The following is an 18,277-nucleotide window of genomic DNA, read 5'->3' as shown; positions in this document are numbered from 1 at the left end:
CTGTGTGCAGGAATGAAGCTGCCGTCGCGGGCGCCTACCCATCTGGACACTGACGAGGAGCAAAAGTGGAACCAGACAGACGAGTCTGGGCCAGGGAACCGCTGCTGTGCCTGCCCCAAAACAGACACCCAGCTCAAGAAGGAGGCTGAGGAGTCTGAGTACCGCAAGACCTTCGAAAACTACATCCACAACGAAGTGTTTGAAGTCAGGTATGATAGCACAGTGGTACCGCTGCACTCCTTTTGCTGTGGCGCTGTGCCACAGCAAAATCATTGCCGCCACAAAAAATATATGGAACGTGAACAAGTATTTCTGCTGAGTCTCACTTTGAAGATGCCATAACAGCCCACATTTACTTTTCCTCTGCAAACAAAACAAGTAATTAATAGAAAAATCTGATAACATCATAGTAGAATAGTTTATCTATTTACCTAATGGGCTTGTTGTTGCGTGTTCTTTGTGAGAAAAATATTCCTATCTTGGTGCATTTCAAGTTACGAGTGCCATAGGGCGGGAAACATGCATATTGACAAGCTGTCAATGCACAACCATTCTTGCAATCTCGAAAACAGCAGTTTTAATGGTGTTAGGTTCTGACAGTGATAAACCATTCACTTCTGGTGTAGCAAGAATTTCAGATTACAACCCAACAGTGGCCTTTGTTAAAAAGATGGGATCCCAGCTTTCCATTCCTACTTTATTTATTTCTCAACTCCTAAATATGTGCAAACTGCACCATTTTTAAACCCAGAATTTTTAGCAGCGGCATGGTGAAACACGTTACCGCTCCGCAATTAGCAGTGAGTGCATAGGGGAGAGTGGGGCTAAATGTAACGGCATTCAATTTTTGGGTAGCTTGGGGTACACTACCTCAAAATAATTTCTAGGGATTGACTTAAAAAATTGTGATGAGACCGATAATATTTTTAGTTGAGCAAGAGACGTGGCAACCAGGGGAGTAAAAATTGTGTTGGGTAGTAAAAATTGTGATGAAGTTTCTGTGAGAAGTACAGGCAGGGAGTGTTTTTTACCCCAGTCGGCAGTTACCTTAACAGGTAGGCCTACATTATTATTCACTGTGTTTATGCAAGTTTTCTGGGACATAAAATGCATCAATAGGATAAAAACTAGTTAAAAGATCACATTTGGGATCTGGCTAATGATTAAACCCAATAGGGTAAATGCAGATAGGTAACTCCATTCTTCAGCCTATTTATTTGCGCTTTGCTGCATCAGTTGGGCTACAGGTGATAATGTTTATTGCTAATAGCATACCTCATAATATGGACCATGCATAGGCTATATACATGGCCCAATATGTTAAGTAATTGTTACAAATAATTTGACCAATGAGTTATTGGGCTCGTTTCTGGAGTTGGAAATTATATTTTAAATGGTGTCAGCATACTTTTATTTTAACTCATTTTGGAGTAGAATGTCCTTTTAAAAAGTCACCAGAACTGAGCTTCAGACCCACCCCCCCCCCCCCTTTCAAACCCCCTCCACTACCCCCCCCCCCCCCCCCCCCACACTGCTACAAACACTGGATAGCATAACTGCAGTTGAAGTCTGAAGTTTCCATACACTTAGGTTGGAGTCATTAAAACTCGTTTTTCAACCACTCCACATCTCTTGTTAACAAACTATAGTTTTGGCAAGTCGGGTAAGACATTTACTTTGTGCATGACACAAGTAATTTTTCCAACAATTGTTTACATACAGATAATTTCACTTATAATTCACTGTATCACAATTCCAGTGGGTCAGAAGTTTATATACCCTAAGTTGACTGTGCCTTTACACAGCTTGGAAAATTCCAGAAAATTATGTCATGGCTTTAGAAGCTCCTGAAAGGCTAATTTACATAATTTGAGTCAATTGGAGGTGTACCTGTGGATGTATTTCAAGGCCTACCTTAAAACTCAGTGCCTCTTTGCTTGACATCATGGGAAAATCAAAAGAAATCAGCCAAGACCTCAGAAAAAAATTGTAGACCACAAGTCTGGTTCATCCTTGGGAGCAATTTCTAAACACCTGAAGGTACCACGTTCATCTGTACAAACAATGGTACGCAAGTATAAACACCATGGCCGTCATACCGCTCAGGAAGGAGACGTGTTCTAGAGATGGTGCAAAAAGTGCAAATCAATCCCAGAACAACAGCAAAGGACCTTGTGAAGATGCTGGAGGTAATGGGTACAAAAGTATCTATATCTACAGTAAAACGAGTCCTATATCGACATAACCTGAAAGGCCGCTCAGCAAGGACGAAGCCACTGCTCCAAAACCGCCATAAAATAGCCAGACTACGGTTTGCAACTGCACATGGGGACAAAGACTGTACTTTTTGGAGAAATGTCCTCTGGTCTGATGAAACAAAAATAGAACTGTTTGGCCATAATGACCATCGTTATGTTTGGAGGAATAAGGGGTATGCTTGCAAGCCGAAGAACACCATCCCAACCGTGAAGCAAGGGGGTGGCAGCATCCTGTTGTGGGGTTGCCTTGCTGCAGGAGGGACTGGTGCACTTCACAAAATAGATGGCATCATGAGATGGAAAAAGGACAACAAAATCAAGGTATTGGAGTGGCCATTACAAAGTCCTGACCTCAATCCAGTAGAACATTTGTGGGCAGAACTGAAAAAGTGTGTGTGAGCAAGGAGGCCTAGAAACCTGACTTAGTTGCACCAGCTCTGTCAGGAGCAATGGGCCAACATTCACCCAAGCTTGTGGAAGGCTACTCGAAACGTTTGACCCAAGTGCAACAATTTAAAGGCAATGCTACCAAATACTAATTGAGTGCATGTAAACTTCTGACCCCCTAGGAATGTGATGAAGGAATAAAAGCTGAAATAAATCACTCTACTATTATTCTTACATTTCACATTCATACAATAAAGTGGTGATCCTAACTGACCTAAAACAGGGAATTTTTACTAGGATTAAATGTCAGGATTTGGCTAAGGTGTATGCAGACTTCCGACTTCAACTGTACCTTCATAACAAAGTGTTTGAGATTAGGGGTTATGGCATAAATACCTTAATGACGAAGTGTTTGAGATCAGGTATGATAACATAACTAAAGTACCTTCATAATTAACTATTTGAGATCAGGTATGATTATAGCACAGTTACCTCCACAACAGTGTTTGAGATCAGGTTCGAGAACAGTAGTTCCATCACAGTGAGATGTTGGAGTAAAGAAACAACAGTTAGCTATATACCTCAGAAATTACCCCAGAATTCAGGGAACCCGGAAAGAAACACGAAAAGTCTATTAAATGAACGTGAGGGGAGTGTATGATGGAGTCTGATGACAGGTAGACCCTGAACACAGCTGATCTCTCATTCTTCCATAACACCTTCTGTAAGCAACGCCTCCGATGATAGGTAAGCCATTGGCGAGCAAGCGCTGGTATTAATGCCCAGCCCAATAATAGGTGTGATGGGTCCGCATCCAAATTGATGTCGCATAAATGTACACAGACATTTTGGCTTTGCCGCCTTCCTCAGTGTGTAGGTACAATCAATCAATCATGTATTTATAAAGCCCTTTTTACATCAGCAGATGTCACAAAGTGCTATACAGAAACCCAGCCTAAAACCCCAAACAGCAAGCAATGCAGATGTAGAAGCACGGTGGCTAGGAAAAACTCCCTAGAAAGTCAGGAACCTAAGAAGAAACCTAGAGAGGTACCAGGCTCTGAGGGGTGGCCAGTCCTCTTCTGGCTGTGCCGGGTGGAGATTATAAGAGTACATGGCTATTTAAGGCCAGATTGTTCTTAAAGATGTTCAAACGTTCATAGATGACCAGCAGGGTCAAATAATAGGTATAAATATTTTTCATTCAAATCAGCATTTGTAGGGAACACAGGGAAGCAACCGATGAGCAGCAGGTGCTTCTAATCAGTGTTGCCTCATCTGCCAATCAGGGATGTATCTTCACTGGTCTACTGATTGGCAGATCCTGATTAGAAGCATCGGTTGCTCACCTGTGCCCTCTACAAATTCTGTTTTGAAGGAAAAATATTTGTACCTACATACTGAAGAAGGCTGCAAAGCCAAAATGTCTGTGTACGCTGTCCTTGATGCAGTGATAATTGAAACAATCTAAACACGAAGTAAGCTTTATGCGACATCTTTTTGAGTGTGAATCCATCACACCTTTTATTTGTCTGAATTCACGGGTTTGACGCACCAGCCAAGCTTCTGAGAGAGCGCGATGGTCCCTTTTTTAATAAGTTAGTCCCCATTTGATTAGTTAATGCCTTGGCCCCCTCACCTTGTCAGTCAATTAGAGCACAACAGCCAGCAGCTCTGCGTCAGTGGTGTATGCATAATTTGAAGCACTAATTCATGGGGGGGGGGTGGTATTTCACGCCTAGCAGTGTTATCTAGCCTTGGCGGAAAACTCTGGGAAAATGGAAATGTCATTCTCTCAGTGTGACAAATGAAATGCCTGCTCAACCCAAGCATGATAATTACTAAAAGCTTATGTGTTCCATTCCCCTTTTTATTGCGATTCCAGGAACATGTGAGAAGAGATCGTCTGTGTAGCGTAATGTTTTGACGGCACCAAAGGCAAAGGCTCTTTGGCAGGTGGAATAGCAAGCAGAGCTGGCTTTCAAATGCACCGTTGACTGACATGAGAGGCCCCTGGGCTGACACACACACACTGTGCCACACACACATAAACAGACACACACACACACTGTGACATACACACACCCTCACATTTTAACCATAGGAAGGCATTTGTATAATAGTTGCTGAGGCGAGGCATGGGAAATCACCAAGCAAATCCAGTATCTGAGTCGGTCTCTTCCGCGTTGCCGCAGTTTCAAACGACGGTGTCCGGCCTTGGCTGTTCTGATTTAGCTCCCCGTTCATAAGCGGATAGATGTTAGAAACCAATTAGTCTGTGTGTTTCTGTATGGATGAGGGTTATTATGCTTACTGCTAGACTGGCCGGGCTAGCTGTAGTCTAGTAGCTGGTTAGGGTGTCTGGGCCCTGACTGAGTGTGGCCCTGTAGCTGTTATTCACATGGTCACAGGAACACTGTGCTCCTTCCATCACAGCACAGCCTCACAGGCAGGAGCCCTGCTCTCCCTTTGTTTGTCCCCGGAATATGCTCTGTGTGTGTGTGTGTGTGTGTGTGTGTGTGTGTGTGTGTGTGTGTGTGTGTGTGTGTGTGTGTGTGTGTGTGTGTGTGTGTGTGTGTGTGTGTGTGTGTGTGTGTGTGTGTGTGTGTGTGCATACTAGCGTGCCATCCGGCTAGCCCCGACCCTTTGTGTGGTGTGTGTGTGAGACAGCCTTTTGAACAAGGAGTTCAGACACAACAGTGCCAGCCTAGTGAGCAAGGAGTTCAGAAACACAACAATAGCAGCCTAGTGAGCAAGGAGTTCAGAAACACAACAATAGCAGCCTAGTGAGCAAGGAGTTCAGAAACACAACAATAGCAGCCTAGTGAACAAGGAATTCAGACACACAACAGTGACAGCCTAGTGAGCAAGGAGTTCAGAAACACAACAATAGCAGCCTAGTGAACAAGGAATTCAGACACACAACAGTGACAGCCTAGTGAGCAAGGAGTTCAGAAACACAACAATAGCAGCCTAGTGAACAAGGAGTTCAGACTAGAGGTCGACCGATCGGCATGGCCGATTAATTAGGGCGGATTTCAAGTTTTCATAACAATCGGTAATCGGCCTTTTTGGACGCCCATTATGACCGATTACATTGCAATCCTTGAGGAAACTGCGTGGAAGGCTTGACTACCTGTTACGCGAGTGCCGTGTCAAAAGGACCTTGTGGCTGCAATGAGCCAAGTAAGTTGCTAGCTAGCATTAAATTTATCTTATAAAAAAAACTATCAATCTTCACATAATCACTACGTAGTTTACTACACATGGTTGATGATATTACTAGGTTAACTAGCTTGTCCTGCGTTGCATATAATCAATGCAGTGCCTGTTAATTTATCATCGAATCACAGCCTTATTCAACTTCACCAAACGGGTGATGATTTTTTTTAAAGCACATTTGTTGCACAAATGTACCTAATCATGAACATCAATGCCTTTCTTTAAAATATTTCTGTGTATTGATTTTTTTTTTTTTACCTGCATATTTAGTTAAAATAAATGCATGTTAGCAGGCAATATTATCTAGGACATTGTCACTTCTCTTGCGTTCAAGGCAAGCAGAGTCGGGGTATATGCAACAGTTTGGGCCGCCTGGCTCGTTGCAAACTGTTTCTTCCTAACAAAGACCGTATTTAATTTGCCAGAATTTTACTTAATTATGACATAACATTGAAGGTTATGCAATGTAACAGCAATATTTAGACTTAGGGTTGCCACCCGTTGGACAAAATACGGAGTGGTTCCGTATTTCACTGAAAGAATATACGTTTTGTTTTCGAAATTATAGTTTCCGGATTTGACCATATTAATGACCTAAAGCTCGTATTTCCGTGTTTATTATAATTTAGTCTATGATTTGATAGAGCAGTCTGACTGAGCGGTGGTAGGCAGCAGCAGGCTCGTAAGCATTCATTCAAACAGCACTTTACTGCGTTTGCCAGCAGCTCTTAGCAATGCTTGACACACAGCGCTGTTTATGACTTCAAGCCTCTCAACTCCCGAGATTAGGCTGGCAATACTAAAGTGCCTAAATAAGAACATCCGCATCCAATAGTCAAAGGTATTCGAAATACAAATGGTATAGAGAGAAATAGCCGACGTGTCATAATTCCTATAACTACAACCTAAAACTTCTTAACTGGGAATATTGAAGAACTGGGAATATTGAACCACCAGCTTTCATATGTTCTGAGCAAGGAACTTAAACATTAGCTTTTTTACATGCACTTTTACTTTCTTCTCCATCACTGTGTTATTGCATTATTTAAACCAAATTGAACATGTTTACTTATTTATTTGAGACTAAATAGATTTTATTTATGTATTATATTAAGTTAAAATATAAGGGTTCATTGTTCATTCAGTATTGTTGTAATTATCACTATTACACATGTTTATAAAAATCGGCCGATTTTAATCGGTATCGTCATTTTTTTGGTCCTCCAATAATCAGTATGGGTATCGAAAAATCATAATCGGTTGACACAACAGTGGCAGCCTAGTGAGTGACAATCCTGTGTGCCTCCTGTATCTCCTCTCCGTCACGCAATGACAGGACCACATAGACACTCTGTCTCACCACTGTAATCCCTTAATGTAAAACACAGCTACCCCTGCCTTGGAAATGGCACCACACCTTCATGGCGTTCCCATCTTTTCTTATGAAGGTATTGGGCTGAAACAGTCACTCAGACCTCCACCTGCGGTCAGCCAGTATGGCTGGTGTCGTCATGCCTAGTTAGCTCCTCATTCCGCTCATCCCCTCTAAACCCTACTGGTGCTGCTAAGACTGGCAGAGAGAGAGACAAAAGTAGAGGGAATAATAGATGCCATTTAGCACATGCTTATAGTCATGCGTGCATATATTTTACGTATGGGTAGTCCCGGGACTCTAACCCACGATCCTGATGTTGCAAGATACATTCTCTACCAACTGAGCTACAGAGGACCATGTAAATGACTGGACTGTCTGGAACCCAACGTGACCCAGACCTGGCTAGTTCTATTCTTTGCTTCCATTTTGGTTGACTCCAGTTAGTGGATTTCTGTCTATTGTTCTACTGACTGTCGGTATTTCTCTGGTAGTGTAGTGACATGGCTGAGATGGGTGAGTATGTTCAGTTGTGCTGTCTGTCTGTCTGCATCACCAGGCAGAAAGCACTCCGTCAAAGAGAGCCTGTAATCAGACCCAGGCAGGCCTGTGACATCATCACTGTGGGCCCAGCCAGGCAGCCAGCGTTCTGAAGACTCACTGTTAGACAGATAAATTGATTGATAGACAGATATATAGATAGAGCCCCTCCATGCAGATGCCAACCTGCCTGCTGAGGAAGAAGTTGCCTTAGTCTAACCACGGGATCTGATCCAAGGTCAGATTACCATCCCTCAATTTGAACCTCAACAATTAGGACAAAAGATTTTTGACCCAGTGGGAGGTTGGATCTCCCCTCTACTACTCTCTGTAGCAGCAGGAACATAATGTAACAAGCTACTCTCTCTATCAGCCTCTCCCTGTTCTGTTCTCAGCACTTCTCAGTCTGCACTCACCTCAGTTGTAAACAAACCCAGTGATGTCTGGATGCTTGGCTAGCTGAAGGCTCCGGCGCTCCATCTAGTGGTGATGAGTGTAGCTGAGTTAATGGGCACTGTGACCAGAGAACAGGACTACTTACCATGGACTCTAACTCACAACATCATTATCTTCACCTAACCCTTAATGGAGAATAGGAGGAAAATTAATGTAATTGATCAAACACCTGTGATTTTGGAGTTGTTGGCTGTGTTGGATAGATACAATGGGTTTCTGGGTTGGAGTAACTAACATTGATCTTCAGCAGAGATCTGTACGGTAGGTAGGTAAGTTCCAGTATAGGACAACCAGGTTGTTGGTTATTGTGAAAGTTTGTTCATAATGACTTCCGCTGACAACTTTCATCTTAGCTCTTTGTTACCATAATACGCCTCATCTCACCTGGCTTCTCATTTCCCTCTCCTGTCCTCTACTCTCCTCCTGTCTCTCTCCTCCCCCTTTCTCCATCAGACCGTCTCGTCGGCGCCGCTCAGTGGGCGTGGCCAACGCCACCCTTCCGCATTTCCTGACCACTACCCCCACCCTGCCCAACGCGTCCACCACGCCCAGCCCAGATGGCGAGGGGGTAGAGGGCTCTAAGGTGACGTTAGTGGTGTATGCCAAGGAGTCGACGGTCATCTCCAACCTGCGTCACTTTACCAGCTACCAGATAGAGATCCATGCCTGCAACCACCCCACAGACCCCCAACGCTGCAGCATGGCTACCTACGTCAGCGCCCGCACCATGCCCGAAAGTAAGACTGTACACGGAGTCAGACACACTGATGAACTACAGCTTCTCTGCGAGTAACATGCATATTTGTACACTACACAGTACAGACACTCTTCTTTCATATTGCCCTTGCTGATGGTTCTTCCTGTGTTCTGCTCCTTTCCCTGCAGAGAAAGCTGATGACATTGTGGGCCAGGTGACCCATGAGATGGTGTCGGAGCACCCAGAGTCTGTCCACATCAAGTGGCTGGACCCCAGAGCCCCCAATGGCATGATCATCCTGTACGAAGTCAACTACAAGAGGTTGGGAGACCTTGAGGTTAGTATGAATACTAGGATGAAATTACTTAACTGTGTTTCTATCAATCGATTTCCCCCTGCTTTTTCTTGTTTTTTAAAAATATGTTCTTACTTGATTCTACAGAATTTGAATATGTTTGATTAGTTTATTATGTGTATACATGGTAGCTACAGTCTGAGTTTGATCTTGGCTCATCCTTTTTCAACCATTGTCTGCGCTCATAAACATGGATTACCTAAACAACAACAGTAATTGTGTGATGGTAGGGATGCAGGGCTGTCTTCCATACAAAAACCTAATTACTTAGGAACTGTGCACAGTTTTTGAGAGGTGTGTGGCCACTTGGAGACACCAGTTAGACCTCTCACTCAATCCCTTTTTAATAATTTTGCTTATTTTGCACCTATTCCAAACTGTCAATGAATATTCTTAATATGTTACTAAATGTATCCAGAGTATTTTCAGATTTCCTTATTGACAAATGCTGTGAAAAGTACAGTAAATGTAAAATGCTAATAAAATCAACAGTGTAATGTTTGGAACTGTTGTGTCCTCACCTTTGGTCTGATTATGTCACCTGCTACCATGATCATGCGAATGCTTTTTATAGTTCTTCTGTTAGAAACATTTAAATGTGGCCCTATCCATATATGCCAATGTCCAAGAGTGTAAGGGGTTAAAGGAAGCTATTTAAAATATTTAAGTGTGAAAGATAACAAGATTTGCTGTTTGTTTTATGTAAATAAAATCATTTACAAGATTGAGTGCTAGTATGCTAGGTTAAAAGCTGTTTGATTCACAGACACCTACTTTGTTGTTGAGAAGCCTCAGGGAAAGAAGCATCTATATTGTAAACTCTGGTGTTCAGAGTCACACTGTTTATACAAATCCTTGTGTGACTTAGTGCTATAACCATGACGTAGCCATGTTATAACCACTCTATAACCTTGTAATAATGTGTTCCAGGAGCAGCATCACTGCGTGTCCAGGAAGGCCTACACCCAGATTGGAGGCTGCAGGCTGAGAGTGGTGCATCCTGGGAACTACACCGTGAGGATACGTGCCACGTCGCTGGCAGGAAACGGCTCCTGGACCGAACCCACCTTCTTCTTCATGCCCGACAGTAAGTCTTGCCTGCTTGCTCCAATGGGAACTGGACCTGCTTACACTTTCTGGAACACAAATGTGAGCAGTTCATTTTGCTATGAGAGTGACTGGGTCGGCAGGTAGCTTAGAGGTTAAGAGTGTTGGGCCAATAACTGAAAGGTCGCTGGTTCGAATCCCCGAGTCGACTAGGGTAGCGAGGCACTTAACCCTAATTGCTCCTGTAAATTGCTCTGGATAAGAGTGTATGCTAAATGACAAAAATGTAAATTACTGACCAATGGCTGCTGTGTTTGTTGCAGAGGACACCACTTCACTGAAGATTATCATTGGCTCAGTCATCTGCTTCATTCTGCTGCTATTCGTAGGAGGTGGAGTCTTCATGATCTTCAAGAAGAAGTAAGACTTGATTGAGTAGATGTTTGGTATAATTGTTTTATTTATTTAAAAAATATATTCTTTACAATGACAGCCTGGCAAGACAAATATACTAATTAAATATGCAAGGATACCTTGACTAGTCTGTGTGACCGTGTGTTCCAGACAAACTGAGGGACCCACTGGACCTCTGATCGCCTCGTCCAACCCAGAGTACCTGAGCGCCAATGACGGTAAGGACAACCAAACCCACACCTCAAACTGGTTTTGCGAGTTTGTTTTCCTGTGAGGTAGTGTACGTGTTAAAAAGTGTACTAAAAGGATAACTTTCTCCTTTTGTATTGTGTAGTGTACGTGCCTGATGACTGGGAGGTGGCGAGGGAGAAGATCAACATCTTGAAGGAGCTGGGTCAGGGCTCATTTGGCATGGTCTACGAGGGCATCGCCAAGGACATTGTGAAGGGCGAGCCGGACACGCGTGTGGCGGTGAAGACGGTCAACGAGTCGGCCAGTCTGAGAGAGAGGATAGAGTTCCTCAACGAAGCGTCTGTCATGAAGGCCTTTAGCTGCCACCACGTGGTTAGGAGCTTATTCATTCACTTTCGTTACAAACCCAGTATCTATTATCTGGGTATGATGACTGAGAATGTATTCTCTGGTAAGAAGGTTGACACAGTGGATACTCTGTACTGTAGATTGAGCGTTTTGAGCAAGATGGAGTCGTACAGAAACTGTTTCATGGCCGTACGTGCCATGCATTGGAATCCGTTTTATATTGAGTACATTTCATCAAGTTTTTATATCGAGAAATATTTATCTCAATGGTCCTGACTCTCGCTGCTCTCTCTGTCTGTAGGTGCGTCTGCTGGGGGTGGTGTCTAAAGGCCAGCCCACTCTGGTGGTGATGGAGCTGATGACCCACGGGGATCTGAAGAGCTTCCTGCGCTGCCTCCGACCAGACTCTGAGAATAACCCCACAGGGAAGCCCCCTCCCACACTGAAGGAGATGATTCAGATGGCGGGGGAGATAGCAGACGGCATGGCCTACCTCAACGCCAAAAAGTTTGTCCACAGAGATCTGGCCGCCAGGAACTGCATGGTGGCTGAGGACAACACCGTCAAGATCGGAGGTAGAGTACAGAAGAATAATAGAGTACAGTATCACACTCACGTGTATGACTGTTTGATGTATGACTGTCTCTCCAGATTTTGGCGTGACCAGAGACATCTATGAGACAGACTACTGCAGGAAGGGTTAGGTTTATGATGTGACGATGCTATTTACTGTCGGTTGTGTTTTAACTGTTCCTCTCCTCCCCTTAGACTTTGGCATGACCAGAGATATATATGAGACGGATTACTACCGTAAGGGAGGGAAGGGTCTGCTTCCTGTCCGGTGGATGGCTCCTGAATCTCTGAAGGACGGAGTGTTCACCGCACATTCAGACTGCTGGTGAGTACAGTAGGACACACCTGGCTGCCACGGATGTCAGATGGGATTTTCTGCTCATTCTTTTTATTCCACTCTATTCAATCTCTTTAACCTCTTTTTTTTGAGAGCATCTTTTTCCACTCCCCCTTCTTACCCCCTTAATGTCTACAGTAACTCTATAACCACTTTTTATTCAGTTACACTAGTCTAGGGGTATTTCAATCTTACCCTATAGCTTACATGGGTCCAGACTACTGATGGGTTTCTGTTCTACCTGATAATTAATTGCACCCAGCTCGTGTCCCAGGTCTAAATCAGTCCCTTTATTAGAGGTGAACAATGAAAAAAGCAGTGGAACTGGCTTTGATGTCCAGATTTTAATTTGAGGTCACTAGTCCTCTATTTCATTATTCACATCCTTTTATTGTTTTTGTCTTGAGATAATGTGTTGTACCTGTCTATCTCCAGGTCATTTGGTGTGGTATTGTGGGAGGTCAGCACCCTAGCAGAGCAGCCTTACCAGGGCCTGTCCAACGAACAGGTCCTCAAGTTTGTCATGGACGGAGGATACCTAGACAGACCAGAGAACTGCGTGGAGAGGATGTACGTGTCTCAAACACTGTAGAGTTTTAGTGCATTGTGGGATCTGTAGTATTTTACATTGATATGCCGTACCAGCCATACAAAGTACATGAGGTATATATTTTGCTTTGGTTAAGCGTTTGAGTTACCACCACTATATGCCTACAGTATTCCTTGGGCTAGTTTTGCTTCAATGGGGACCAACAGAGGTGTGTGGCTTCTGAATAGAGCTCATAGATTTATTTTTCTCATTCATTCATCTTTCTCCCTCTTCTCCTCCCTCAGCCACAACCTGATGACGATGTGCTGGCAGTACAACCCCAAGCTGCGTCCCACCTTCCAGGAGATCATTGAGATGTTGAAGGAGGATGTTCACCCCAGCTTCCAGGAGGTCTCCTTCTTCTACAGCGAGGAGAACAAGCTCCCCGAGACAGAGGAGTTTGACTTGGACCTGGAGAACATGGAGAGCATCCCACTGGACCCATCGTCCTACTCCCAGAGAGAGGACAGCGACAGTCTATCCAGAGACAATGGATCCAGCCAGAACCTAAGGGGCAACTATGAGGAACACGTGCCCTACACACACATGAACGGTGGCAAGAAAAACGGACGAATCCTATCATTGCCCAGATCCAGCCCTTCCTAACATTTCTTAAGGTTTTCTTCCTCCTTTCAAACTATTTAAATTGTATAACTCTTGCAGAAGCCCTTAAAAACACTGATCTCAGGACATGTATTTTCTTCCTCACAGCTGCCAAGCATGGTGGGACACAGGATGCAAACATTTTGGTATATGTTGAAAGACATTTTTGCATTTATCCAGAATCATCTACTACAACTTTCTACTATCTTTATTTTTTTTCACTATTGCCATGTTTCCAGGACTGGTTGATGGAAAAAGAAAAAAAACTGAGCACTTATCTCTCTCTTTCTCGCTCTCTCCAGGCTGCCCCATCTCTCTTCCATTCTCTTGAATATCTTTTCAGATAGTGGCCTTTTTATTTGTGGCCTGTAAACAAAGAGAAGTGTCTATCAATACTTGTATTAATTTCCTCTGAACAATGTCTAGACAGGTTTGAACCATGGGATGGCATAAACTCTCTAGAACAAATGTCCATTCGTAGAGAAACTTTTTATTTAAAAAAAAATTGTGCAGAATTCCAAACTTTACGGAGATTATTTTGGTGTTTGGTGAATAGTTCTAATTTATTAGCATTTTTTGTCTCACTTTTTCAGTTTTATTCCTGTGTCCTCACATTATGGCTGAAGGATATTTAAACAGTTAAAAGTTGGGCAAAATAGTTCCTCAGACTGACCAATAGCTGCTGCTTTCATATATTTTTGTGGATTTAGAATATATAATATATATGGAATATTTGGTATTTATATCAATATTTTATATAGAATATATACAATATAGATGTTTTTGTACATAGTTCATATTTGTAATGTTTTCATCTGAGGCTTTGTTTTTTTTTGTCTGTCTTTTTTTCTTTCTCTAACCCCAGATATCGCACTAATCAGAGCCAGTGCTCTGTTGTCTTAGACCTCCACACGTGGTTTTACTTCTCTTTCAAACCCTCAGGAGAACCCTGTTCTCCTCAGCAACAAAGGGCAGCCCACTATTTTAGGAAAATCATGGCATCTTTCAAATGTTGTTCTTCCTGTCAGTGGAAGAGTTTGGGTGGCCACTATGCTAAAATGACAAGAACCAAAAACTGTTATGGGAATGAATGGTGCTGATGGAGCCATGGTGTAGATGTCCATGTTGTTATCTACAATTGTGTTCAAATGTGTCTATCTTTGGTTGATCATTAGCTATCTGTTTGATTGATTGATGTTATCGGTGGGGCTAGAGATGTGATGTCTGCTTGCTTGGACAGACAGTTTGTCTTGGCCTGATTTGTACTTGGCTTGTGCTGTCTTGGCTTGTGCTGTTGGTAGTGGTGTTTTATAGGGTTATAGTTGGGTCATAGGAGACCCATCTAGCTATCTATCTCCTCCACTGGAGTCAGAAGCCCATATAGGTGGATGTATTGCAGGACCACATACCATCAGGGCTTTGAGAGAGAAATAATGCAGTGCTTTATATGAGTGGCGAGCATCAGCTCTACTCCATCATAACCCCCATGTCCTCATACAACTGGGTTTGTTTTGACCCTACGCCCCCTCCCCACATAACGATAGCCCATTGGCTGTATGTTCGCTGACACAGGAAGGAGGTCAGAATCAGGCTGCTGGTGGAATTTTCCATGTTACTGTGGTTGAATGCTTTTGATTTGAACATTTTGGAAAGTTCCTATTGCATGGAGTCCACAGCGGGCAGCAGCGAAGGAGAGGGAGGGAGCAGTTAGTTGAAGGTGTGTGTGTGTGTCGGTGTGTACTAACGGAGGGAGGTGGTGTACAGGTGGTGGTATGGTATGAGTCAGGACACGCTGTAGCTGTACAACAAGTGCTGCTTTACCCCCAGGGCTGGGCTAACATTCTACTATTGGCAGTGGAGACCGTTTTCGGACTTGCTGTGTGCCCGTTATTCACAAACCCTTCTCCCTTCCACCCTAAAGAAAAAGATATTGAACTTATCCCCCCCCGCCTTTGATTTGGGTGTCTTTCAAACCCACACCCTCCCATTTGGATTGTGGTGTACCCCTCCCCACAATTTGGATTGTAACCCATCACTCCAATATCTAAAGATGGGTCATGAAAGTGTAAACCTCTGTCCATTTACATTCATATTATTAAGTTCCATACAGACATTTAAACATTCCTGTCAGCTTCTTCCCAGCACAAGACAAAGCCCTTTTTTTTTTTAAAGTACACACACGCGCTTATTCTATGTGGCACAAATCACAAATTGGTGTTAAAAGATTGATTGAAAAGTGTCTACATGGCATTCCCATTGAGAAGCACAAATAGCCCAATCATTAGTAGTTCACACACACGTCTCTATTTGTCCCATTATCCCTCCCTCTAGCCAAAGGCAGTGATACTCATTGTCTATTGTCAGAAGCATTGATAAGGGACAGAAAAGCACAGACAGGAGCTAAGGGTAAGTCAATCTGACCTGCGTCCACTCAGCAGTTTGAGCCTGTGTGGCTGTTTAGAGCTTTCAGTGTTATTAACCCTAGCCCTTAGAGTAATGGGCCTGATGTTATTACCCCTAACCTGCCCATTAATCTTCACCCAGTTATCACTGTTTACCCCTCTGTCTCTGTATGTCTGTCTGTATCGGAGATGGTGGAACCGCATCAGCCTCCACCCAGTGCCTTCTCAACCAACCACAGACCAGAGAGATGGATGTACATTGTACAGGCTGGTTACTGTTTGTTTGTTGGCACATACTCATGCTAATGCGTGTAGCTACATTGTGTGTGTGTGTGTGTGTGTGTGTGTGTGTGTGTGTGTGTGTGTGTGTGTGTGTGTGTGTGTGTGTGTGTGTGTGTGTGTGTGTGTGTGTGTGTGTGTGTGTGTGTGTGGTGTGTGTATTTATACATGTTAGACAGTGGGAGAGAAATTTGACTCGGAGATGGGAGCTAAATCCATACCTTAAATCAAATCTCAAGTAGTACTTAGAGATGAGGTATTTAGAGATGTTGGAAAAAGATATGAGTTGCTAAATAGATATAATTTATCTGTTTCTATGGGGAACATCAGCTTGTGAGAGGTATGTGGCTAGTTTTTGGTCAGTTGTTGTAAGGGTTGAATGGCAAGTCCATTTAGTGCTATAGTGTTCAAAGTTTAAGCAATGTTAAACCACCTTTCTGGTTCTCGCTGATTCTTGAGAATTTGATCTACTCCACTTACTCGAATGCCCCCCAAAATGTAATTTTTTCCCCCCTCAATCAGTTACACTCTCATTTCTTTATACTTTGTAAATACTAAAGAATATAGTGTCTGGTAAAAAAAAAGAGCGAAAGTGGGAAACCTCCCTTACAACTGTGCATACAGTACATGCCCATAACCAGAGATAAATGGTGGATATCTATCTCTTCATATGAACATTGTCTCTTTATGGCGGTGTATACAAGTGTATGCAATTTTGAATTCAGAAGATCACCATCATCTTTGAAAAATTACAGATATTTAATATTTTATTTATTTTATTATCATTGTATAAAAAACACTGTTCGCTTTTTGTCAAAGTTTTTTAAATATTGAAAGTCAGGTAAAAAAAATACTAGTTAAGAGTAGAGCTATAAATGTGAAAAGGAGTTGGTAGTTGTAGTTTCTATGTATTTGGCCACAGTCTACCTCAGTGGGTGTTTGGAGGAATCAGTTTGAGACGACAGCATCTTTCTTCGTCTATCAGTCTGTTGGTATCCCTGTAGTTCAAATCAGAGGACAGGGACTCTGCCGTCTGTGACCACATCATAATACTATCAGAATATAGGCAGAATACAATCAGAATATAGAATCCCACAAAATCCAACGCAGCCCCTTGAAAGAGATAAAAAAGATAAGACCCTGCGTGTTTCTCAAAATGCGTACTAACATGCTCCGAGCACGCAAATTGGACCACGAGAGGGTCGGATTATGAGTCCAAATCAAGGTATACGTAAACTCCCCCACGGAGGTCCCTTCTCGAATGCGTACTCCGTTTGTAAATATTTTTGAAGCATGCATCGATGCACGCTTCAACGGAAAGTATGCAAAGAAATATGACGCAACCACGTTAAAAATGATGTAACATTTTTTTAAATCAATGGACGGGCATTAGTTGAGCTGAAGCGAGAGAAAATACACATCGACCTCGGAATGAAATGTTGCATATTCACATGTCATATGTTGCCAGACTACAATATTTTTTTCTTGATACCTTCATAAATACATGCTATTTACCTGCCTACTTACCATAGATCGCAAGCCCATAATAAGTCAATAGGGCTAACTGGCTAGCTACTACTGTTAGCTAGCCAGATAGCCATGAAGAATTGCTAGCTAACTACCCACGAATAACTGACATCTATTTTTATTTAACCTTTATTTAACATCTAACTTGCATAATATTTGTTTTAGGTCATTTTTGCCTGTTCAACTATCTGTTTAGTTACATTATTATGATTCACATTTAGCTAGCTGATAGTTATGAAGTAAAACGGTTGCTTTGTGTATATCTTGTTTCATCTCTAATGCCATTGTCCTGGCTGGAAGACGGTTCAGTGAATGGCTAAGTCAATAGGGCTAACTGGATAACTAGCTAGCCACAAAGAATTGGTAGCTACCCACGAAAAATGTACATCTACCTTGCATAACATTAGTTTCAGGTCATTTTTGCCTGTTTAACTAGCTGGCTAGCTAGATTATTACGATTAACATATCTAGTTGATAACTATGAAGTAAAACGTTTGCTTTGTGTATATCTTGTTTCGTCTATTGCTACCATTGTCCTGGCTGAAAGACGTTTCAGTGAATTGAGAGGTGAAGCGTAAGGTAATATACAGTTGAAGTCGGAAGTTTACATACACTTAGGTTGGAGTCATTAAAACTCGTTTTTCAACCAGTCCACAAATTTCTTGTTCACAAACTATAG

At 42.7% G+C, this 18,277-nt stretch overlaps 1 protein-coding gene across 1 annotated transcript in view; it reads left to right on the top strand.

Annotated features, from left to right (window-relative positions):
* Positions 1–16,746, top strand: part of LOC120052701 (insulin receptor-like) — a 102,965-nt gene extending 86,219 nt beyond the window's left edge. The window contains exons 10-20 of the mRNA XM_038999764.1: positions 11–209; positions 8,689–8,972; positions 9,121–9,269; positions 10,218–10,374; positions 10,658–10,754; positions 10,899–10,966; positions 11,083–11,312; positions 11,590–11,863; positions 12,057–12,186; positions 12,634–12,768; positions 13,033–16,746. Of these exons, the coding sequence (XP_038855692.1) occupies positions 11–209; positions 8,689–8,972; positions 9,121–9,269; positions 10,218–10,374; positions 10,658–10,754; positions 10,899–10,966; positions 11,083–11,312; positions 11,590–11,863; positions 12,057–12,186; positions 12,634–12,768; positions 13,033–13,393 (2,084 nt within the window). The 3' untranslated portion in view covers positions 13,394–16,746. The remainder of the gene's footprint in view (positions 1–10; positions 210–8,688; positions 8,973–9,120; positions 9,270–10,217; positions 10,375–10,657; positions 10,755–10,898; positions 10,967–11,082; positions 11,313–11,589; positions 11,864–12,056; positions 12,187–12,633; positions 12,769–13,032) is intronic.
* The last annotated feature ends 1,531 nt before the right edge of the window (positions 16,747–18,277 follow it).

This window comes from Salvelinus namaycush, chromosome 8 (genome assembly GCF_016432855.1).
Source record: "Salvelinus namaycush isolate Seneca chromosome 8, SaNama_1.0, whole genome shotgun sequence".
Taxonomy (NCBI): Eukaryota; Metazoa; Chordata; class Actinopteri; order Salmoniformes; family Salmonidae; genus Salvelinus; species Salvelinus namaycush.
This window is presented reverse-complemented; position numbering and strand designations above follow the sequence as displayed.